The 21,468-nt window shown below is 36.6% G+C and overlaps 4 protein-coding genes across 19 annotated transcripts; all 4 read right to left on the bottom strand.

Annotated features, from left to right (window-relative positions):
• Positions 1-591: 591 nt before the first annotated feature.
• LOC104731399 (cysteine-rich receptor-like protein kinase 28) lies at positions 592-4,352 on the bottom strand. Its single transcript, XM_019233974.2, has 8 exons — positions 3,936-4,352; positions 2,470-3,235; positions 2,251-2,382; positions 2,065-2,177; positions 1,768-1,978; positions 1,447-1,690; positions 1,202-1,358; positions 592-1,119 (listed from the first exon to the last, which is right to left on the bottom strand). Exons 1-8 carry the CDS (start codon positions 4,005-4,007, stop codon positions 811-813), a joined length of 2,004 nt encoding a protein of 667 aa, XP_019089519.2. The 5' UTR covers positions 4,008-4,352; the 3' UTR covers positions 592-810.
• LOC109125165 (cysteine-rich receptor-like protein kinase 29) lies at positions 3,910-8,332 on the bottom strand. 7 transcript variants are annotated; one of them, XM_087478065.1, is made up of 9 exons: positions 7,254-8,332; positions 7,087-7,153; positions 5,777-6,539; positions 5,542-5,670; positions 5,304-5,458; positions 5,005-5,215; positions 4,678-4,921; positions 4,444-4,600; positions 3,910-4,352 (listed from the first exon to the last, which is right to left on the bottom strand). In XM_087478065.1, the coding sequence occupies exons 3-9, from the start codon at positions 6,234-6,236 to the stop codon at positions 4,047-4,049; spliced, it is 1,662 nt and encodes a 553-aa protein (XP_087334191.1). In that variant the 5' UTR covers positions 6,237-6,539; positions 7,087-7,153; positions 7,254-8,332; the 3' UTR covers positions 3,910-4,046. The 7 variants fall into 7 exon arrangements, with proteins under 7 accessions (XP_087334191.1, XP_087334192.1, XP_087334193.1 ...); XM_087478066.1 differs by having other exon boundaries at positions 5,304-5,434; XM_087478067.1 differs by having other exon boundaries at positions 5,304-5,428.
• An 884-nt stretch (positions 8,333-9,216) lies between these two features.
• Positions 9,217-14,104, bottom strand: LOC104731398 (lysine-specific demethylase JMJ28). Of its 2 annotated transcripts, none has more exons than XM_087478059.1 (12): positions 13,144-14,104; positions 12,901-13,046; positions 12,382-12,487; positions 12,145-12,277; positions 11,905-11,968; positions 11,203-11,803; positions 10,778-11,107; positions 10,163-10,585; positions 9,999-10,071; positions 9,816-9,901; positions 9,615-9,734; positions 9,217-9,526 (listed from the first exon to the last, which is right to left on the bottom strand). In XM_087478059.1, exons 1-12 carry the CDS (start codon positions 13,792-13,794, stop codon positions 9,428-9,430), a joined length of 2,832 nt encoding a protein of 943 aa, XP_087334185.1. In that variant the 5' UTR covers positions 13,795-14,104; the 3' UTR covers positions 9,217-9,427. The 2 variants fall into 2 exon arrangements, with proteins under 2 accessions (XP_087334185.1, XP_087334184.1); XM_087478058.1 differs by having other exon boundaries at positions 11,203-11,806; positions 13,144-14,102.
• Positions 14,105-17,527: 3,423 nt separating this feature from the next.
• Positions 17,528-19,322, bottom strand: LOC104731397 (uncharacterized). 9 transcript variants are annotated; one of them, XM_010450761.3, is made up of 7 exons: positions 19,257-19,322; positions 18,803-19,050; positions 18,431-18,698; positions 18,226-18,340; positions 18,003-18,145; positions 17,822-17,906; positions 17,528-17,738 (listed from the first exon to the last, which is right to left on the bottom strand). In XM_010450761.3, the coding sequence occupies exons 2-5, from the start codon at positions 18,929-18,931 to the stop codon at positions 18,100-18,102; spliced, it is 558 nt and encodes a 185-aa protein (XP_010449063.1). In that variant the 5' UTR covers positions 18,932-19,050; positions 19,257-19,322; the 3' UTR covers positions 17,528-17,738; positions 17,822-17,906; positions 18,003-18,099. The 9 variants fall into 9 exon arrangements, with proteins under 9 accessions (XP_010449063.1, XP_087333728.1, XP_087333727.1 ...); XM_087477602.1 differs by having other exon boundaries at positions 18,226-18,319; XM_087477601.1 differs by lacking the exon at positions 18,003-18,145 and having other exon boundaries at positions 18,226-18,319.
• Between the last annotated feature and the right edge of the window lie 2,146 nt (positions 19,323-21,468).

The raw sequence follows: 21,468 nt of genomic DNA, 5'->3' as shown, positions 1-21,468 counted from the left end.
TTAAGAATGATGAGGATTTAACAAATGGTTGATCAACATTAGAAATTTAGAATAATTAAGAAAGTAATACTATATTCCCATTGTACAAGCAAGTGGAGCAGTTGGCTTTGTATACGAAATTTTTTTATTGGTAACTAGAAGCTTAAATGCTTGTTGTTGCCTTTGGCCGCCACATTGACTCATGTGGTCAAAGTATCGCACATTTGATTAGGATGGGTCTTCTCTATATTTTATTGCACGTGACATAAATTTTGCATATCTTGATGTTTAAAACTGTACTCCTTAAAATGTTGTTTACTCGCCTAAAATCCAATAATTAGCCAACGTTAATTTTGTAGTAATCTTGTTTGCATGACATTAAATTATTTCTTAGTGGATGCACTGGCCAGTGTGGCACTAAAGCATATAATGAAGCTCTGCTTATACAATGCCAGATCGGTTTAAGAATTTACATAATTGATTCAATTAGTGGATTAGGTGATTATAAATGAAAAGTTACAAAAATATTAGTTTAATTGAGAGAATGTGGCTACTAGGCTTCATCTACTAATAAAGAAACATCACTCTCCATAAAAAAAAAAATACTCCAAGGGTCCACAAAGCTTGGTCCTGAATTCCATTGCTAGTTTATATGATTTTAAACATAATAAAATCGAATTTGCAAAGCATAATTACCGCTAATGACATATCACATATGCAAGTGTATAGAAACTAAAGGAAAGAGCTATGAAGCCAAGGCTAACTGAAAAAAAGTTCACAGAAACAAAAGCCGTTTACAGGCTTTCTGAGTAGAATTGAAGATTGAGCTCCCTAACGAGGAGATAACTCAGAAACAGTGACATCATTCGACGACATTAGTAACGGCTCTGTCGAAGAAGAAACATTCGAGGGCATGACACTACTCTCTACCACAAACGCAGGCCTAGAAGGCGTTGGGAGAGTATAAGAATCGCTGTTGAGCATAAGAGCAACCGAATCCATTGTTGGTCTAGTCGCTGAACTTTCTTGAACACATAAAAGACCAATGTGTATGCACCTCAAGATCTCGTTTCTTGATCCCGTAGTTAAACTGGCATCGATCACGCTTAGTATAGTGTCGTCTTGCCAGCCTCTCCATACCTGACAAACAAACAGAATGATCACAACACGATGAAGCAAACTGAAACCTCAAATATAATTACCGGTTTGGTTGTGTACTCACCCAACTAAGGAGATTTTCTGCATCTTCATCATTATTAGATCGACCATTGTTGTTTCTCTTTCCCGTAATGATCTCAATGACTAATATACCGTAGCTGAAAACGTCTGTCTTCACCGAGAATTGTCCGTGCATCGCGTATTCTGGAGCCATATACCCACTGCAAGTCGAAATGAAATAACCGTTTTATACGAATTTACTTACTAAGTTAAATGATTTTATTAAGTAATTTAAATGAATTTACTAACTAGGTTCCTGCAATTCTGCTTGTGAATCGATTTGTCGAAGTTTGGTCTGTGTCAAAGAGTTTAGCTAAACCAAAATCTGCGATTTTCGGATTCATTTGTTGGTCCAAAAGAATGTTGCTAGCTTTCAGATCACGGTGAATTATCCGGAAACGAGAGTCTTCATGTAGATAAAGAAGTCCTCTAGCTACTCCTCCAATCATTTTGTATCGTACTCCCCAATCCAAATATTGACGCTTCTCAATATCTGCAACGGCACAAAGATTAACATACGAGTGGAAAAAAGAATGGTAAGATGATCATATGGAGCTAGCAAATGATTACCGAAAATGAAATTGTCAAGACTAGCGTTCTTGATGAACTCATAGACAAGGATTCTTTCTTGTCCTTCTATGCAGAAACCTAAAAGCCTCACCAAGTTCCTATGTTGAAGCTTTGCAAGTAGTAAAATTTCGTTCTTGAATTCAACGTCTCCTTGTCCTGAAGTACACGATAATCTTTTCACCGCGATTTCTTGCCCACCAGACAACACACCCTAAAGACATGCGTAATCCTAATTTAATAAAAATCTCTTAAGACAATCCGAAGTTACAGTTTGGAAGTTTCCTCAAAGAAACCTACCTTATAAACTGAGCCAAATCCACCACGTCCAAGTTCGTTTTCTGGTGAAAAGTTATCTGTTGCTTCCTTTAAAGTTTCGAAGTTAACTAGCAGTGAATCTGAGAACTCATTCTCTGCAGTTGATCTAAGTATTAACAGCATATCCGTCATAGCAAGATAACATTAAAAACAAGAAGAACGTATTACCTTTGAATCTACCTACAGACTTGTTGTTCTTCTTCCAATACAAGACCAAGCATAGGAAACTTGCAAATAACGCAATAAGAACTATTGGGATAATTATTGCGATAATGACTTTAGATCCACCTCTGCCCTTTCCTGCAATAAAACATTCACTGCCTTAAATCTTAGAGATAGACATTTCAAAAAAAAAGCAGAACACATTATTCAAGCATTTCTATGTACCTGTTCTCTCAATTCTTGCAGCTGATGTTGGTGAATCAACAGGCTGAATTGCAGGTGGATCAGACTCTAGATCGGCATCAAACTCATAGAACCTCCCAGTCTCAAATCTGAAGTTACAACTAGGAGACAACCACCTAAGACCAATCCGACCATAACAACAACGTGGGATATCCTCAAACCCAAAAACTAAACAATCATTACAATCCTGTTCAGACAAATCCGGTGTACAATACGCACTTCCGTAGAATCTCGGGTATCCCGTCACACCCGAACCGCTCCCTTGAGCATATTTCCTATTCGGCCCACCAGCTGCTGCTATCCCTTTGAGTTTGTCCAAAAGCTCTAGCTGCAGACGAACAAACTCATCTCTGTTTGCTGATATGTTTGTGCCCGCAATAAATGACAGATTTGGGGTCGTCTCTTTTATTCCATAGATTGTCTTGTTCGAGTAACGAAACATACAGTGCGTGTACCACACAACAGCTTGTTTTGTCAGTGGACACTGCTCAGTGAGGTTTCTTGCAGCTATCTGAATACAGCTGAGACAATCATCTCTTTTGACTTCTCTTCTACACAGACCAATTGCATAAGCTCTTTCTCCAGATGAGTCACCAGAAGAAAGGTTGTAGAAGCCATAAGCTTTGGGTGTGAGTGAAGAAAGAGAGGAGACAAGGCCGTCCAGATTGCCGGCAAAATTGCTGTTGACCGTGAAGTTTCCTCCACGAGCTACACAGGTGAACGTTGGAGGAAACTCATAGGTATCCTTCTGAGCTAAGGCGATAAATGGTACAAATGTTAGGACACAGGCAAAGAAGAAAAAACTGACATGTTCCATTGAAGCTTGAAGCTTTTTTCTTCTTCTGTATTCCTATGAGAAATCCCCATAACGTAATGCAGACTAAATATAGTAAAGGTCAATCTCACTTGACCTTGGAATCATTCAAAGCAGTGTGGTCTTTTGAACTATTTCAAAATCGTACAGAAAAAAGAACGCAACTTCTTGTGGTGGTCCAGGATGATAACAAATTCAAAGAATCAGAAAATGAAACCAACGACTTCAAGACTTAAAGACTTAAAGACTTAAAGACTTCAAGACTACAAAGAATCACAAAATTAAGTCAACGGTGTGAAAACGTTTATATATTCAAGACTTCTTTCTCCTCACGTACCAAGTACTTTCCCCTCACGTACCAGGAAGAAACTGAAAGTTCGATATAATTCAAACCAACTAGGAACTCTCTATCATCGTATAAGCCAGTTTATTTTACAATAACACTTCTATAGAAAATAATGGATTACCTTTCAAGTCTCATTTTTTATATATGGACTCAATAGAAAGTTTTCCCTTATTCAATTTTCTGAACTTACTGACATATATACGCTTTATCAAATTGTACCTTTAAAGAAATCTACAATTGATAAACTAGAAGAAGAAAGCAATAAGACAAAGGAAAAAAATATCTCACAGCTTCAGATGCGTGTTTATTCACAATAAGATCAAGCCAAGCTGCCTGAAAATTCACACAAACAAAATCCATTTCAAAGGCTTTCAGAGAAGCATCAAAAACATTTACAGATTAACGAGGAGATAACTCAGAAACAGTGACATCATTTGACGACATTTGTAACCCTTCCGTTGAAGAGGAAATATTCGAAGGCATGACACTCTCTAACACAAATGCAGGCCTCGAAGGCGTCGGGAGAGTAAAAGAATAGCTATTGAGCATGAGAGCAATGGTAGCCATTGTTGGTCTAGTTGCTGCACTCTCTTGAACGCACAAAAGACCAATGTGTATGCATCTCAAGATCTCATTTCTTGATCCCGTGGTCAAACTTGGATCAATCACACTTAGTATAGTGTCTTCTCTCCAGCTTCTCCATACCTGAAAAAAAGAAAGAAGAACAGACACTCAAATTTTGTCAACAAGATGGACAATACTGAAACCCCAGTTTGGGTTTGGATACTGTACTTACCCAACTAAGAAGATCTTCTGCATCTTCGTCATCATTAGATCCACCATTGTTGTTTCTCTTACCTGTAATGATCTCAATGACTAATACACCGAAGCTGAAAACATCTGTTTTTACTGAGAATTGTCCATGCATTGCGTATTCCGGAGCCATATACCCGCTATAAAAATTGAAATGATAACTGGTTTATACCGGTGTTTCTTGGATGTAATAAGTTAGTAAGATAGATTCACTTACTAGGTTCCTGCAATTCTGTTTGTGAATCGATGTGTCATGGTTTGGCCTGTGTCAAAGAGTTTAGCTAATCCAAAATCTGCGATCTTCGGATTCATTTCTTGGTCCAAAAGAATGTTGCTAGCTTTAAGATCACGGTGAATTATCCGGAAACGAGAGTCTTCATGAAGATAAAGAAGTCCTCTAGCTACTCCTCCAATCATTTTGTATCGTACTCCCCAATCCAAAAGTTGACGCTTCTCAATATCTGCAATGGCACAAAGATCAACCACAGTGTAGATAAAAAAGAATGGTAGCATTATACGGAGTAAAGGGCGGAAAATAGTTTACCAAAGATGAAATGGTCAAGACTAGCGTTCTTGATGAACTCATAGACAAGGAGTCTTTCTTCTCCTTGTATGCAGAAACCTAAAAGCCTAACCAAGTTCCTATGTTGAAGCTTTGCAAGTAGTAAAATTTCGTTCTTGAACTCGATGTCTCCTTGTCCAGAAGTACCAGATAATCTCTTCACCGCGATTTCTTGCCCCTGAGAGAACACACCCTGAGGCATACATATTCCAAATTTATAATATCTCTTAAATAAACAAACCTAAGTTACCAGTAAGAAGCCATTTGGTCAAGAAGCTTACCTTATAAACTAAACCAAACCCACCACGTCCAAGTTCGTTTTCAGAAGAAAAGTTATTTGTTGCAGCCTTTAGTGTTTCAAAATGAACTAACAGCGAATCGGTGTTTGAGAACTCATCCTCGGCAACTGATCCTGACAAAGGCGATTGCCCAAGAACTGAATATGCAGGTAGTAATTATCAAACTCTAGCTCATCTTATTTTACAATATAACGATGACAAGAAGAAGAACAGTTGTTACCTTTGACTCTATCTCTAGACTTGTTCTTCTTCCACTTCAAGACCAAGCATAGGCAAATTGCAAATAATGCAACAAGAACTATAGGAATGACTATGGCGATAACGACTTTAGATCCACCTTTACTCTTTCCTGCAATAAACATTCACTGCCTTAAATCTTAGAGACAGAAGAAACATCTGCAGCTGGGGACAACGTCTGAAGCAGAAAACAAAACACATTTAACATTTCTATGTACCAGTTCTCTCAGTTCTTGCACTCGACGTTGGTGAATCAGCAGGCTGAATTGCAGGTGGATCAGGCTCTAGGTCGGCATCAAACTCATAAAATAGCCACGTCTCAAACCGGAAGTTACAACTAGGACAAAACCACCGAAGGCCAATCTGAGCATCACAACAACGTGGGATACTCTCAAACCCAAAAACTAGACAATCGTTACAATCCTGTTCAGACAAATCTGGCGAACATTGGGCAGTTCCATAGAATCTCCGGTAACCCGCCGAAGCTGAACCGTTCCCTTGAGCGTATTTCCTATTCGGCCCACCAGCCGCTGCAATTCCTTTGAGTCTGTCCAATAGTCCTCTCTGCAGACGCTCAAAGTCATCTCTGTTTGCTGATATCACTTCATCCGCAATCAAAGACGTGGTCGGGAACGTCTCTTTTCTTCCATAGATTGTCCTGTTCGAGTAACGAAACATACAGTGCGTGTACCATACGACAGCTTGTTTTGTCAGCGGACACTGCTTGGTGAGGTTTCTTGCAGCTGTCTGAATACAGCTGAGACAATCATCTCTTCTGACTTCTCTTCTACACAGACCAATTCCATAAGCTCTTTCTCCAGATGAGTCTCCAGAAGAAAGGTTGTAGAAGCCATAAGCTTTGGATTTGAGCGAGGAGAGAGAGGAGACAAGGCGGTTAAGATTTCCGGCAAAAGTGCTGTTTGCTGTGAAGTTGCCACGATCAACACAGTTGAAATCTGGATCAAACTCATAGGAATCAACCTGAGCAAAGGCATGAAATGGAACAAGAGTTAGGACACAAGCAAAGAAGAAGAAGAAGAAGATAACTCTGACATGTGCCATGGAAGCTTGCAGAAAAACACCAGTGTGTAAGGAGTCTAGATATGGTAAAGATCGATCTAATTTGACCTTAAGATCCTTAAAAAAATCCGTGTGTTCTTTAAAATATTTCAAAATCTGACAGCCGAAAGAACACAAGTTGCTGATCAAAAAACAAATATAAAATTCAGTAGCAGACACAAGTGGACAACCTTTGTGAGGTAGTTGGGTCCTGCATGATGATAGATTTTACAAAATTTCAATATAAAATGTACGAGTTGGTGGAGCGAATAAGGTCAACGATGTGAAAATGTTTGTTTCTCATTTGTTTCCTCTCAACTCTCAAGTCTCAAGTAACCAATATGAACTAAATAACAAGTCTGAAACTTTAACCAAATTGGAACTAAAACTAATCTTCCATTAATGAGAAATAAACTACTTAATGATCATATGCCATAGTCCCTCCCTCCTGCTGTATTTGAAGTTATACCTATGAGATGCAGGTTGCGGAAGATCATCTTACTTGCTGAATAAGATTCTCTTCTTCATCGATAAACCTGCAATTTGCAAAAACCAGAAGCCAAGAGAATATGTTCTCTTCAGCACATGAATAAGTATATAACCCCAAAATGTAATATAATGACGAAAGTATCATACTTTATCACAACCCTTTGCTTGGAAACAACATCCCAGAGAGTTCGAATCTCGCCATGTAAACCTCAGCATTCCGAAATTAAAGCCAGGATTAGATATCACGGCGACAAAGAACAACGCAAGGAAGCACGAAAAAACACGATGTGCATCTCTTCCATGTAACTTTATGATCCCCTTAGACGCCATTAAAGATGATATAATGTGGTGAGCCGCCAATTCGACGCCTTTTGCTTGTTCCCGTGTTTTCAGAGCAGCTGTGTGAGATAAGCTACATCAATTCATTGAAATTGAGAGCCCAAGAGGTCCGGGAAATTGTAGGGAATTGTCAAAGATCTAAACAGCGACGATCAATACGACCACCGACCGTCGTTTGAACCAGCGACGACGGCGGATTAAACTGTGAGAGAAAGAGAGAGGACGACGGTTCAGTTTTATGAACTTAAAATTAACCTCGGACCGGGTCCAAAAATGTAATAACCGGAACCGATAATGATGAACTAACTAATATACCAACGGTTCGATTCAATTCAGGGTCCTTTTAATTTAGAATGTTGAGTTGTAAACCGAACTCTGGGATTCCCGGTTTGGTTAGAACTTGTGGAAGATTGGTCGACGAGGTAAGAAGAACCAATGGATCAACAAGCCAGAATATTAGACAGAATTCACATGACACCAACAAGAAAGATCTTTGCAGATTCAAATTTTCATGTAGTCGCATTATTATATGAGATTTGCTCTGTTTCTTGAAGATGCTCTGTTTCAAGTGTTCTCCATTTTTCTTTAGTAATATTAGAATCATTTCTTTAGTGGTTTGATATGTTGTTATGTTACTTTGTTTCGTAAACAGAACCAAAATAGATAATAACTTCACGTAGAAGAACTTATAAGTTTCCGGAAAATGTGGGTCACTCTATTCTCATTCCTTCTTTGCTTGCAAGTTTCTTTTCTCTAGAGAGAGAGAAAGAGAGATTCTCCTGAGGTTGAGGAGAGACACTCAGTATTTTAGGGATTAGACAAAAGTATTCATAGATAGGCTGTTTCAGGTTTTTTTCAATTGTCTTCATTAAAACTTCCCCGACTTCAAAAAACCATTCTACATTTAACAATGCTTTATTAAAAAAACTCTGCAAATGTTCGAACCCTTTCAATTCATTTAAGGATCATTCTTTGCTTTCCTTACAAGGATCATTTCCCTCACAAACCCTTCCATTTAAAGTTGTCTATTCTTAGTCGAGATGATGATACGTGACTAAAAGACAATCCGAGTCCACCATCCGTAAGAAAATAAAACTCAGGTTATAAGAAAAGGTTTAACTCAATGTTAGCTTTCACAAAGATGGCTAGATTTCAAGGGTTGCTTCAAACCCAGGCTACTATGCTGTTAATCCGAAACTACCATAAGCAGCCTGTTAAAGTTGTGTGGAAGAAACCTGAAAATGGATGGATAAAGCTTAACTTTGACGGATCAAGAGGAAGAGAAGGACAAGCCAGCATTGGAGGGATATTCAGAAACCACAAAGCTGAGTTCCTTATTGGATACTCTGAATCCATAGGGGAAGCCACAAGCACCATGGCAGAGTTCGCAGCCCTCAAAAGAGGCCTCGAGCTTGTTCTAGAGAACGGGTGGACGGATCTATGGCTCGAAGGAGATGCCAAGATCATAATGGATATCATCTCCAAGAGAGGGAGACTGAGATGTGAAGAGACGAAAAAGCATGTGAATTACATCAATGTAGTTATGCCTGAGCTCAGCAACTGCGTGTTGAGCCATGTTTACAGAGAAGGGAATCGAGTCGCTGATAGATTGGCTAAGTTAGGACATCAGTTTCAGGATCCTAAAGTCTGGAGGGTTCAGCCTCCAGACATAGTCTTGCCAATTATCCATGACGATGCAAAAGGTTAGATTGTTCTTAGAACAAAATGAGCCCAAAAGAAAAACAAGCCAACATATGTAAAAAAGAAAAACTTTTGTAACACCAACATATATTCCACTTTATTATTTATAACCCAACAACAATCTAAATGGCAAATGAATTCCCTTTTGCATCTCTCTGTTCTTGTTTGTTTATTTCTATATATGGTTACATTACATTCTACTACTCCTTCAACAGCTTAATCTTTCCCAGATGAATAAGGTAATTATCAATGGTCAAGAATCAAGATTGCTACCTCTAGCTCTAGTTATATAATCTCGATGCACCCGTTGAATCTGAAGATGTGAGTTCCCGGATTTCCTTTACAGCTGCGCTAACTTTATGAATCGCCATTTTCTTCACCTGGATATTGTGCAGGCAATATTATTTTCACACACACCACTCCTTTCTTAGTCAACCTTGTTTTAAAATTTAAACTAAGGGAACTTACCTCAATCTTATTTGCTTTCGTTTTAACGCTCTCAGGAAGTTGATTGAGCTCCTCCACTCGTTTAATAGATTCAGTAACATGCTCAGGTGACAGAAACTTCACGACCGCATTTACGCAAGACTAGCAAAAGTTATGTTAAAAAGATTAATAACTTTATTATTACAAAAGAAGGAAAGAGTGTGTTGGATGTAAAAGCAATACCTTATTCTTTCTATTTTGGTATGGACATCCAGCAGGGACGATCACTGCTTCCCCAACACATTGATCAAAACTCCATGGCTCAACGTCTGAGCAAACAAAATAAGAACCATGAAACTGAGTATGCCTTACAGACATAATGAAATGATCAGATAAAACTAGTAGATATGAGGATATGATACTTACCAAACTCTTCCTTAAGCCTTTCTTTGTGGTACTCATCAAGATAGTAACTTTGCTCAAGTAATGGATGACACACCTGCCAAAATGATACATAACAATTACTAATGATGGGCACAACAATAACTCATCTTTTGTAGAAGCGATCAAACCATCAACCTAAAACTTACGTTTTTTATGCTGGAATCCATGGATTCTAGCTCGAGAGAGTGGTTCTTAATATACTCGAGAAGTTTAGAAACATCTTGTTTCTGAAATACATCCCACCGGGCACCATAAGAGTTGCTTAGGCTTTCTTCTTCACAAGAGTCGTTGCAACTTTCTCTTTCCTCTCCTTCAAACTTAGTGCCTCTGCATTTAGCGCCTAAACAGTGTTGTGAAGATTCTGAATCAGAACTGGGATAGCCATCCAACCCATCTCTCTGAGCATATGCCTCAGACCTATCTCGTTTCTTTCCCTTATCAAATCTACCCTCCCTCACCTGCTCTGGGTTTTTAGATCTTACTCTTCCAATATTTTTCATAAGCTTTCTTATCCTACAAATCTGTTTAGTCGATACATGTGTTTCTGTGACATATAACAAGATATCAACCTGCAGAGCAAATCAAAGGTTGAGAAAAATATAAGTAGATCTGAAAAGTTAAACCAGAAAAGTGTAAGGAAATTTAACTGACCACAGTGTTACTACTTTAGCTAACAATCCGTATAAATCTTCAATTTGTAAAGCTAGGAAAGTGTGAAATAAGGGATGGCTCTTCCAAATGGAAAGATTAAGAAAACTTACCATGTCACAAGTTTCGAAACCTAACTTCCTCACAGAATCAGGCAGTGCATATTCTTCACCACTCCTGTATGATATATTGAGGCATGGACCAAAATCAGGTGTTTGTACAGTGTCAGGTAGGTTGGCTGCGATATTTAGTAGTCCGCTCTTTGGATCCATGTAGTGTGAAATTGGTAAAATATTCAGTATTTCAGCATAATGATTTGGAAACTGTTCTTTAAACAATGAAGACGAAAGCCATCCCTCCAGCTTCAGCCTTTCTTGACAAGTATTAGTCTCAGCCTTTCCTCTCAAAGACCCCAAAAAAAATTGCTTTACACCAATTTCTACCTGTCATTGAATAAGAAATAGACCAATTAAGAGATTAAAGGGTATTAAAATCCAGAAAGAGAGCGCCAGTAACATCAAAGAACACAAGGACTAACCTCAAACCAATCCATACAATCGGTAGTATTGCCAGTTTTGCTGTTTATGGTCATAAGATAGCAACAGAACATGGCTACTGGATCCCAGTTCAGGCTTAAACCACCCTTTAACACACTACGAACTACTACAGGATGGCCTTTACTCCAGTGTGTCTGAAAGTGTTCGAGATTGTTTTGTTGAAATTCCATCACTGTGGGGTAGTATAAAAAGTTACCAGTTCCGTCTTCTCTTCTCTTAGATGCTTCTTTCAAGTTACTATCACTACTACTAGATTGCGTTTCCATTCCATGACAAAATGGACATCCAAAGAATTTATCCAAGACTTCAGGCAACTCATAGCAACTGACTACTTCCTCTGCACTGATTTCTAACTTGCTTGTCAACTCCAGAGACAATAGACTCAAAGAAAGGTTATTGCTGCATCCTTTGAATTCTTTCCGCTTACAATCTGATAGAGATTTTATACCATTCGAGCATTTAACTGACCCAACCTTTCTAGATAAGCTCCCTTGACTCTGATCTTGGTCAGAACTTAGCCTAATAACTGAGGAACTGCGGGTGCACCTTTTTTTCAAATCCACAACAGCAGAGTTATCACTGCTGCTACTCAGACAAGTATTCAACGAAGTAATCAGAAGAAGAAAAAAACACAATATGTGAACACTTAACAGTAGAAGAGAATAAGGTAGCAGAGTAAGCACCAGAGCTGTTGATCATCAGAGGTTGATTCAGAGCTATGTATTTGAGGTTCAGCTGGATTTCCCCCTATCACGAATGTGAAAAAAAAAAAGAATCAAACATATGAGCGAGTTTCACTTAATAGAACCGTAGGATCCAAAAAAGAAAGAATCTGAATAAAGCGTCTAATTATGGTTGTTCCTGTCCTTATCCAAACAAGCTATCTTAAGAAAATAAAGTATTTGGCAAAAACTATTACACACCTTTCTTTTCTGCGTCATTCTCCACCTCTACTTTGTGTTCTGCATTGATTTTTTTTAGTACTGGAAGAAGCATGCACACCGCATAATGCAGATGCAAAACCCTGTCAATATCACTCCTGACACTCTGAGAATCCTGGAACATTTTACAGAAGTACACAATTTTGTGTCAGAAATTATCTGAAGAAAGAGAAAAACCATGTAAAATCTTTAAGCTAAGGAACTATCAGATATTCAGACCTTACATTCAGTGACTCCAGACATAGTGACTGAGCAAACCTTGCACCTACATGATCCACAGCATACAGGACATTTTTCCTCAACTTCTTCTCTCGACCCCTTGTTCCTGATTTATTCCAAGCCAAAAATCAGTATGGTGACTACTTCTAACCAATTAGTAGATGAAAATTACAGAAGCAATCTCGAGTGAAATTATTGAAGCTGAAATTGCAGGAAAGAGTATCTCATGTAACATCCTAACGTTTACGCCACTTATTATCGGGGAAAGAATGACAAATTCAAGCAAGCTCTCCTCAAAAGTGAGAAGAAGATACTCTGAATGCACATAAAACAACAAACATTGCAATTCAGCAGCTACCATAGGTGAATGAAGCCTCAAGAAGTCTTAGGTCCACAAAACTATTGATATCGTTAAGGAGATTCCTAATTATAACTATCTTCTTCATGTAACTCTTTAACTAGATATAGAGGCTTAGATTCTAATGTGAACAATCCATCAGTAAAAAGAACAGAGCGTACCTTTTTTCAATACAATCAATGCAAAAGAACTCTCTTTCACAACTCAAACAACTAATCAAATCCCCAAATCCTCTGGTTCCACACCAATGACACCTCTTCTTCTTCTCCTTCTTTCCATTGACCAAATCCCCCTTGAAAGGAACCACCTTAACAAACACAATCACACAAAACCCAAATAAGAAGAGTAAAAAAAGAAACTAATTGAATACACAAAAAGTATAAAACTTTAAGCTTTTATGTTACCTGCATTTTGCCAACAGGCAAAGGTTCAATGTTCTTAGACCTAAACCTTCGTTTAGCAACCGAAATTGGCTCTTCACCAACTTTAAAATCACAAGGAGAAGACACATTACTTGTAGTCGGAGAAGGTGGTGAAATCGCCATCACACCATTAGGAAGAACCCTCGTTAACTCTTCACCAACAAATTCACCAAACCCACCATTACTACTATTCACCTTCTTCGTCTTCTTCTTCTGATTCGGAAACCTCTTCCTCTTCTCAACTTCTCTCTTCAGCACCATCCTAATCAAATCCAGCTGCAAATCCCCTCTCTTCAGCTTCATCTTCTTAACCGCTTCATCCATAGCCTCTGCTTCACCCATAACTCGCTTCCTCTTCGATTTCCCCAATCTCTTAGACCTAATTCTGTGTTCGCTCGGCTCGATCTCAGAACACGCCGCTTCGTCTCCTCCTCCTCCTCCTCCTCCTCCTCTTCTTGATCTAACGAGCTTCATCGACTCTGAAGCTTTCTGCTTACTCCGCTTTAAGCTCTGAGAAGAGTGATGAGCCTCGCACATCTTTTTACCCTCTAAAGCTCGTCTCTTGCACCTCCATTGCTTACCATCGGAGCGGTTGCAACGAAACTCGTCTGGGACGGTCTCGGTCTCCGACATTCTCAAAAGACCCGAAATTTCTCTGAATTCGGGTCCGGTGGAGTCGCTCCGGAGTTAGTGATCTGAAACCAGAGACGACGAAGTTGTAGTCAGAGAGAGAGAGAGAGAGAAAGGCGAAAAGGCAAAGTCTTTTGATTTGCAGAGTCGAAGAAGTGGCAGAATGGTAAATTAGTGGAGAACGAGAGTCTTGTTTTGGTAACGTAAGATCGCAAATATCGAGAGGATCTTCAGTTTTTCAGTTACCTCTTCTCTGGTCCTTTTTTTTTTTTTTGTTTTCTTTCTTTTGTGTATTTTTGGTTTCTTATTCTATAATACTACTAGTTTTGCTAGTATTTATAAGAAGATAAAATCTTTATTAGGTTTTTCTGTATCTACTTTATATTGATGATAGTTTTCTAATTATTGATATTTTTTTTTAACAAAAAAGTAATATTGCATTAATTTTTATTTGACTATACATATATGTAATATATTACAAGACAAAAAAAAGAAGCTAATTTCACATAAATATATAGTCAAATCCGTATTAATTTAATATATTACGTGTCAAAAAGTAATTACTAATTTTGTAGAAATCTTTGACTGACTAGATTTGAAGTACTACCCAACAAAAAAGTTTGATATACTACAGTCTAAAAAGTGTAACGTATATCCCCGGTTTAGGCGTTACAAAAAATAATACTAGTTTTACATGAATTTTTTTACTAATTACACGTAGATTGAAATATTACCCAATAAAAAGTAACACTTATCTTACATATATTTTAAGTTGATTTCATATATATTTGAATCTATGCGTCAAAAAGTAACGCTAGTTTCACATAAAAGTTAGACTGATTAAACATAGATTAAAACAGTAGACGACAAAAGATAACTCTAACATTAGTTGTACTTTGTTATAAATGTTCTCTTGGTAAATATTTTAAATTATTTATCCCTATTAAAATACTACTTTCATATATTATTGTTTGTATTTAATATAATACTTTTAATTAAACACAAATATTTTTCACCTTTATACTATTAAGAATAATAGTTAATTTTGGCAAAAAAGTTTCAAAATTGAGAGTATGACTAGAGTCGGACCTACACATATGTGTGGGGTTGTTTTCCAAAGCTAAATTTCATTTTTGTGATTTTTTAATTTTTGTTGTTGCTTTGATGGGGTAATAATTTATTTAAAAATTGTAAATAAAGTTAAATTGATTTTAATTGTAAATCAGTTTTAGGGGTTTTGGAAAGGTTGTATTTGAAGTTTTTAAAGAATAGTAGAAAAAATATTGTCAATTAAATTTAGAAGAAGTAATTAATGTTTGTAGTTTGTAATGTGGTGCATATATTATCTATGAGAATCTTATTATATAAAGTTTGATGTCAAAGTTACTCATTAACAAGATCATGACACGTGTCAATTGTATCATTCAGATGTTGACACATGTCAATTATAAATTTATTAACATTTTAAAAAATAAAAAATGTAAAAATTCAAAACCTAGCATAAAAAAGTTTTATATAAAAGTAAAATAAATAAAAGAAAACCTAATTTTACTTTAAAAATTTTAAGAAAAAAAAACCTTTGTAAAGTTCCAAATGTAAAACAAAACTATTAACAGTTTTAAAAATATTAAAAGGCAGTTATAAGAAAATTATAAAATTTAAACAGCTTTAGAATTTAAAAAAGATCATTACAAGGAAATTATATATATATATATATATATATATATCTATATATATCATAAATTTCGAAATTATAATATAGTTTATTTATTTTAATTTTAAGTTGCTAATTTTACAAGAAAAAAGGAGTACTTTTTATATAAGATAAAAATGATTTTGAAAATATACAATTAATTACTGTTTCTAAAAAAATGTAAATACTCACATTTATATAAAGAAAAAGATGGTTGAAGTAAAAAAAAAAAAAAAATAGTCTCAAATTTGTTTATACCAATCAAATAATTTATTCAAAAAGACTGCTATTGTAATATATAAGATCGGAGTATGTAATATTAATGTATGTAATTTATGCATTTTTTAATTACAAAAATATTAAAGTGAAGAGACATATAATAGGTTATTAATGTATTCATAAAGATAATTTGTTGGTAGTAGTAAAGACTAAAGAGTATATTTTAACAGTAAAATATATTTGTGTATACAAATACAGTAGTGTATTATAGCAGAAAAAAAATAACTATTTTCTATAACTAAAAGTTTATCTCTTTACTTTTATACATAGTTTTTACTTATGAAAAGAATTAAATATATATTTTTTGTTAAATTTAATTTTATTTTAACAACTTTGAACTCATTTACAACTATTTTCTTTAACTAAAAGTATTTCTATTTACTTTTTTTTTTCACCAAACAATAAATTAAAAAGAAATTCCTCGGTTAGTTGTCCAAGCTGGAGGGAAGGGGTTTACAAAAGAAACTTCAGAGATAAGAGAACAAGAAGCACATGCAAGACAATCTGCCTTTGTATTTGACGCACGCAAGATCCAAGAGATTTAGAATAGTGGAAAGGACTCCAGCGAGTTAAAACTTATCGAGCAGGTTGGAGAAGGACGGTCAATCTTCAGGGACTGCACAATAGTGAGTAACTCAGCACAATCAGTCTCGAAATGTTGACAAGCAATCCTTGCAGCACGTATCCGCTCCATGACCGACAACAATGCTTCTAACCCCGAATGTAGGGGAGGGGCTCCGTCTTAGATGTAATCTGCCTTTGTATTTGACGCACGTAGTATCCAAGAGATATAGAATGTAATCTGACAACCAGGTGAAGAAACCTGGACATCCGAAGATAGAGATGGAGCTCGCATGACTGCCTCAAAAGAGAGCGCCTCTCGAGGCTAACTTATCGCCCAAAGACTGAGCAATTATATCATTCACCTCGATCTCTAAACTTTGAAAAACTTTTTTATTTATATCCTTCTAGATTGCCCATAAATTCCATGGTAATTGAAGACGTTGATCAGGATCATCCTGTTGAGAGGCATCCCTCCAGAAAACAAAATCCAAATTCGAGTACACCGACTCATATGGAAAACCCTCTGACGAGACCAGAGTCGGAGATAAATCTCAAACTTCACACGAGCGAGGGCATTCAAAGAAAACATGATTAATAGTCTCAACCGCAGAGTCGCACCATTTACACAAAATATCACATTGGACAACTCCATGTATCAATTTATTTTTATAGATAGTTTTTACTTACTAAATATATTTATTGTATATTCTTTGTTAAATTTTATTTTATTTTAAAAACTCTAAACCCGCACATCAGGCAGATTCTAATCTGGTATTGTATATACTTTAAGTTTGTAATTATATTTGTTGGGCCATTAGGATAGAGGGTTTAAATGAATGGTCATGATGTTGTTGTATTTCTGGCCATATTTAAACCACCATTGTTTCTAAATGTTTTAAAAATAATGTGTGGAATAATTTTTTGGTTAAGTTTATATATTAATAGAGAATAATTGTTGCTGTTAAACTGACTAAATGTACGGTCTAACCTGATATGATTATAAGAAATTTGGTTCTTCTAACCTTTCATGATTATATGAAAGTGTTAATCTGCCTCAATGTATTTTTTTCTATATCTGAGTTGTTTACTAATATTTAGTTTTGGTTATATGGTACTTCCTACGATATGATTTGATTGTCCTAACTATTTTTTAGGTTTGTAGCTATTATATTACCATATTACTAAGTAGCCAAAACATAATTTAGTAAAACAAGTGATAGAGAGCATGGAGAAGTAATTAGTTGTCATACAAAAGTCACATTACGTAGAACTTTAATAGTAGATATTAGGAACCTTAGTTTCATTTAAAACATACACCCTAAAAACTTGCTAGCCAATCGATTTAGAACTTGAAGAATCGTCTTGATGTTTCAATTGTTGGCGTACATGATACCTCCCAGCAAATTCAGAGCTGCATTTTTTTGAATTTAGTTTAGTGTGTATTTAACGTATGAATAAATTTGGAAGTAAGCAAATAGTACCATGATAACTTACATTGCTTTATGATTTTTGAGTCCTGCAAACTCTGGATTAATATAGATCCTTGATGAGCCATAAGTATTGACAATACATGGTGTACCTAGCAATGTTAAATATATTTAAGATTAAGGTTTGCATTTGTTTTAATATAAAAGAAATTGTATAAGAAAATAATGAATTACATTTTTTTAAATACCTTCCAATTCAGAAATTTTCCAGAAACGAAAGACACTAAACACTGGCTTAGATTTAAATGTGAGATGGTAATTTTTTGATTTCCACATTCTCATGAATTATGAAGCATAATTTCCCATTGCATGACATTTTAGAGTTTCATTCCTACATTTATATTATATCATTAGTATTTGTCCAACGATAACAACAGTTCTCTAATGGTTCATATAAATATGATGACTTACCTCCCATTTAAAAGTTTGATAACAACACCATCGCAAAGGTTGGTCCGCCCATTTTGAGGAACGACACTTACTCCTTCATTCATTTCAGAGACATCTATTATACATCCACACACATCTGTCATTGATAACCGACAGAGTAAAATTTTAAAAAGATTTACTACTAACTACTAACAATTAGAAGAAATCAAATCTGAACATAACTGACCGAAAGTAACACCTTCATTTACTCTTGCATGATTTATATCTGCAAAATCTTCAAAGCGAAAATAATTTTTGCAAGTAATCGGCTGAATTAGATTCATTTTTGTTTTCTCCCAAACCTTTATTTGGTAAGGATGAGTTGTGTTTCTTTCTTTTAGGGTTGGCTTGATGACTTTGAAATCACTTAAGGAATACCATTCACCGTCTTTAATAAATCTTGGTATTTCATATTCAAACTCAGTAAACACAATTGTGGCTTCGATTGTGTCACCCTTAAAAAAATAAATTTTACAACCAAAACTTAAATCAAACACCTAGTTTATAGGAAATTTCTTTAAAAATGGAAATGAACTTTAAAATTAAGTATTGATCTTACCTTTTCATCTGCGAGAAGCAACACCCTTTTGGTGAAAAACTCACAAAGAACCCAAATACTTAAAACCTTAGCTTGTATGACCCAATTTTTCCGTCCCGGATGTAGATCGGAGATATAGTTGCATTCCATGGTCACTCAGAGATGTAGTTTGATAACAACACTATCGCAAAGGTTTGTCCGTCCATTTTAAGGAACGGCACTTACTCCTTCATTAATTTCAGCGACCTATATTACGCATCCACACACATCTGTCATGGACAACCGACAGAGTTATAATTTTTAAAAATTTAATACTAACTACAACCAATTACAAGAAATCAAATCTGAACATAATTGACTGAAAATAACGCCTTCATTTACTCTTGCATGGTTTTATATCTACAAAAATTTTAAAGCAAAAATAATTTTTGCAAGTAATCGAATGAATTAGATTGATTCTTGTCTTCTCCCAAACCTTTATTTGGTAAGGATGAGTTGTATTCTTTTTTTTTTAGGGTTGGCTTAATGACTTTGAAATAACGAGGAATACCATTCACCATCTTTAATATATCTTAGTATTTCATAGCCCTGGGCATATAATCCAAAACCGATTAAACCGATCTGAACCGATCCAAAAAAAACCTGTTCGGATCGGTTTCAGATTCTTTGTAAAAACCGATCGGATTTTATTTCAATTGTGATTCGTTTTTCGGATTTAAACCGATCCAAACCGAGATCCGATCGGTTATCCGCTAAACCGAATCTATACTGTTAATTTCTATACATGGGCTTATGCATTTATTTTACAATCGGGCCTATTAGAAGCCCGTTAACTATAAAAGGGTCCGTTTTAAAAAATTAAACTTAAATCAACATAAGGAGGATTCAACTATAAATGGGTCCGTTTTAAAAACTTAAACTTAAATCAACATAAGGAGGATTCGAACCAGAGACATTGACGTTAAAAGGTACACGCTCTTGCCATCTGAGCTACTCAAACTTTATAATTTTACTTTCCAAACAATATATATAAAGGATTTGGTTTAAGTTCGGATTTAAATATAAAAACTGAAAACCGATTCAAATCCGAATGAATCCGAACCGATCTGATCCGGAAAAGCTTCGTGCCTCCAGTAAAATTGTCAACTCTTCGTCATTACAAAGCCACCAAGCCAAACCTTAAAGAGGATCCGATCCTTTCCAAGAACCATCAACCTGACACCGTGGAAAGGGCCCCCTCGCCTCTGGAAGAGACGGAGGATGTATATAACCTCCCGAGAATGAATTGGCCCCCTCCCACAAAAGCCTGTCATTAGTTGCCTGATCTAAGATATCCCTTGGTTCGCCCTCTGTACCCTGAAAAACTTTTCTATTCCTATCTTTCCAAACTGACCAAAGGATCCAGGGAAGGCATTTTGATAAATCAGAGACTCCCGATTGGGACGATGCCCGCCAAAAAATAAAATCCAAGTTTGCATAAATAGAGGCATATGAAAATCCTTCAGGATCAACCGAGACTGGAGACAAATCCCAAACCCTGCGCGACCGGGGACACTCAAAAAGTGCATGATTTATAGACTCCGCCGCAGAATCACATCGTTTGCATAGAATGTCACAACGGACCCCTCTATGCACTAGCCGTTCCATTACTGGTAATGACCCAGATGCAACCTGCCAGAGAAAATGTTTAACCTTTAGGGAAACCTCTAGTTTCCAGGATTGCGCCCGAAGAGCCGTACACGACGGCCCGTAATCCGTTGCAGTAGTTAAATCCCGGGCCAACCTATAACCGGATTTCACCGAATACTTCCCGGACTTGGTGAAGTGCCATATCAACCGATCCGGTCTGTAGTATTTGCTAACCGATATACTCCGAATAATCGGAATATCCACCGGATCAAAGAATTCCTCTAAGGTGGGTAAATGCCAGTTCTTTGTGAGAGGATTAATTAAATGATTAACCATTAAACTTGGTAGCCAAAACCGTCCCCGACCATTAGCTGGTCTAGGCCGAGCATCCGGTAACCAGGGATCCCGCCAAACTGAAATGGAGCAACCAGAACCCACTGCCCACCTTGTGCCTTGTCTTACCAACTCCTGGGTAGAAAAAATACTCCGCCAAGCAAAAGAAGGATTATTAGGTTTTGTGGCCTCAAGAGGATGTTTGTTCCTAAAATAACGACCCTGCACTACCCAGGCCATCAAAGAGTTTGGGTAATGGATCAAGCGCCAAAACTGTTTAGCTAGCATGGCATCATTAAAATGTTCAAGGGCTCTGAAACCGAGACCCCCTTCACACTTATCTTTACATAACTTATCCCAAGCAATCCAGTGCAATCCACGAGCTCTATCATTGGACTTCCACCAAAAGGTGGAAATAACACTCGTTAATTTAGACGTCAGTTCCTGCGGCAGTTTATAACAGGACATAACATGGGAAGGCAGTGCCAGTGCCACCAACTTAATCATAACTTCCTTGCCCCCTTTAGATAAAGACTTAGCAGACCAACCATTCACGCGGTCATCCAACCGGTCCTTCACATAATTAAAAACTTTAGTCTTTGAACCCTACAAATCTTCAGGGATACCCAAATAAGAGCCCATCCCCCCTTCCTTCGAGATGCCCATAACATATTTAACCTGAGTTCTTATCTCCACGAGCTCTATCATTGGACTTCCACCAAAAG

The sequence above is a fragment of the Camelina sativa genome, chromosome 12 (assembly GCF_030686135.1).
Source record: "Camelina sativa cultivar CO46 ecotype springtype chromosome 12, ASM3068613v1".
Classification (NCBI taxonomy): Eukaryota; Viridiplantae; Streptophyta; class Magnoliopsida; order Brassicales; family Brassicaceae; genus Camelina; species Camelina sativa.
Note: the sequence above shows the minus strand (reverse complement) of the source record. Positions and strands in the feature narration are given on the sequence as shown.

What these genes read in the sequence shown, in the direction of transcription:
- LOC104731399 (XM_019233974.2), bottom strand. Translation starts at nt 4,007, where the DNA reads ATGGATTTTGTTTGTGTGAATTTTCAGGCAGCTTGGCTTGATCTTATT. An exon ending in ATAAACACGCATCTGAAGCT is followed by an intron (nt 3,236 to 3,935) that starts GTGAGATATTTT and finishes GCCTTAGCTCAG; the next exon opens with AAGGATACCTATGAGTTTCC. An exon ending in GATTTGGCTCAGTTTATAAG is followed by an intron (nt 1,979 to 2,064) that starts GTAGGTTTCTTT and finishes GCATGTCTTTAG; the next exon opens with GGTGTGTTGTCTGGTGGGCA.
- LOC109125165 (XM_019233973.2), bottom strand. Translation starts at nt 6,620, where the DNA reads ATGGCACATGTCAGAGTTATCTTCTTCTTCTTCTTCTTTGCTTGTGTC. An exon ending in GGTTTGGTTTAGTTTATAAG is followed by an intron (nt 5,216 to 5,303) that starts GTAAGCTTCTTG and finishes TGTATGCCTCAG; the next exon opens with GGTGTGTTCTCTCAGGGGCA. An exon ending in TCTTGACCATTTCATCTTTG is followed by an intron (nt 4,922 to 5,004) that starts GTAAACTATTTT and finishes GTGCCATTGCAG; the next exon opens with ATATTGAGAAGCGTCAACTT.
- LOC104731398 (XM_087478058.1), bottom strand. Translation starts at nt 13,794, where the DNA reads ATGTCGGAGACCGAGACCGTCCCAGACGAGTTTCGTTGCAACCGCTCC. An exon ending in TGGATTCCAGCATAAAAAAC is followed by an intron (nt 10,072 to 10,162) that starts GTAAGTTTTAGG and finishes TCATTTTGGCAG; the next exon opens with GTGTGTCATCCATTACTTGA. An exon ending in CGAAAGCAAATAAGATTGAG is followed by an intron (nt 9,527 to 9,614) that starts GTAAGTTCCCTT and finishes CACAATATCCAG; the next exon opens with GTGAAGAAAATGGCGATTCA.
- LOC104731397 (XM_087477600.1), bottom strand. Translation starts at nt 18,931, where the DNA reads ATGGAATGCAACTATATCTCCGATCTACATCCGGGACGGAAAAATTGG. An exon ending in TGCTTCTCGCAGATGAAAAG is followed by an intron (nt 18,699 to 18,802) that starts GTAAGATCAATA and finishes TATTTTTTTAAG; the next exon opens with GGTGACACAATCGAAGCCAC. An exon ending in ATCAAACTTTTAAATGGGAG is followed by an intron (nt 17,907 to 18,225) that starts GTAAGTCATCAT and finishes TAACATTGCTAG; the next exon opens with GTACACCATGTATTGTCAAT.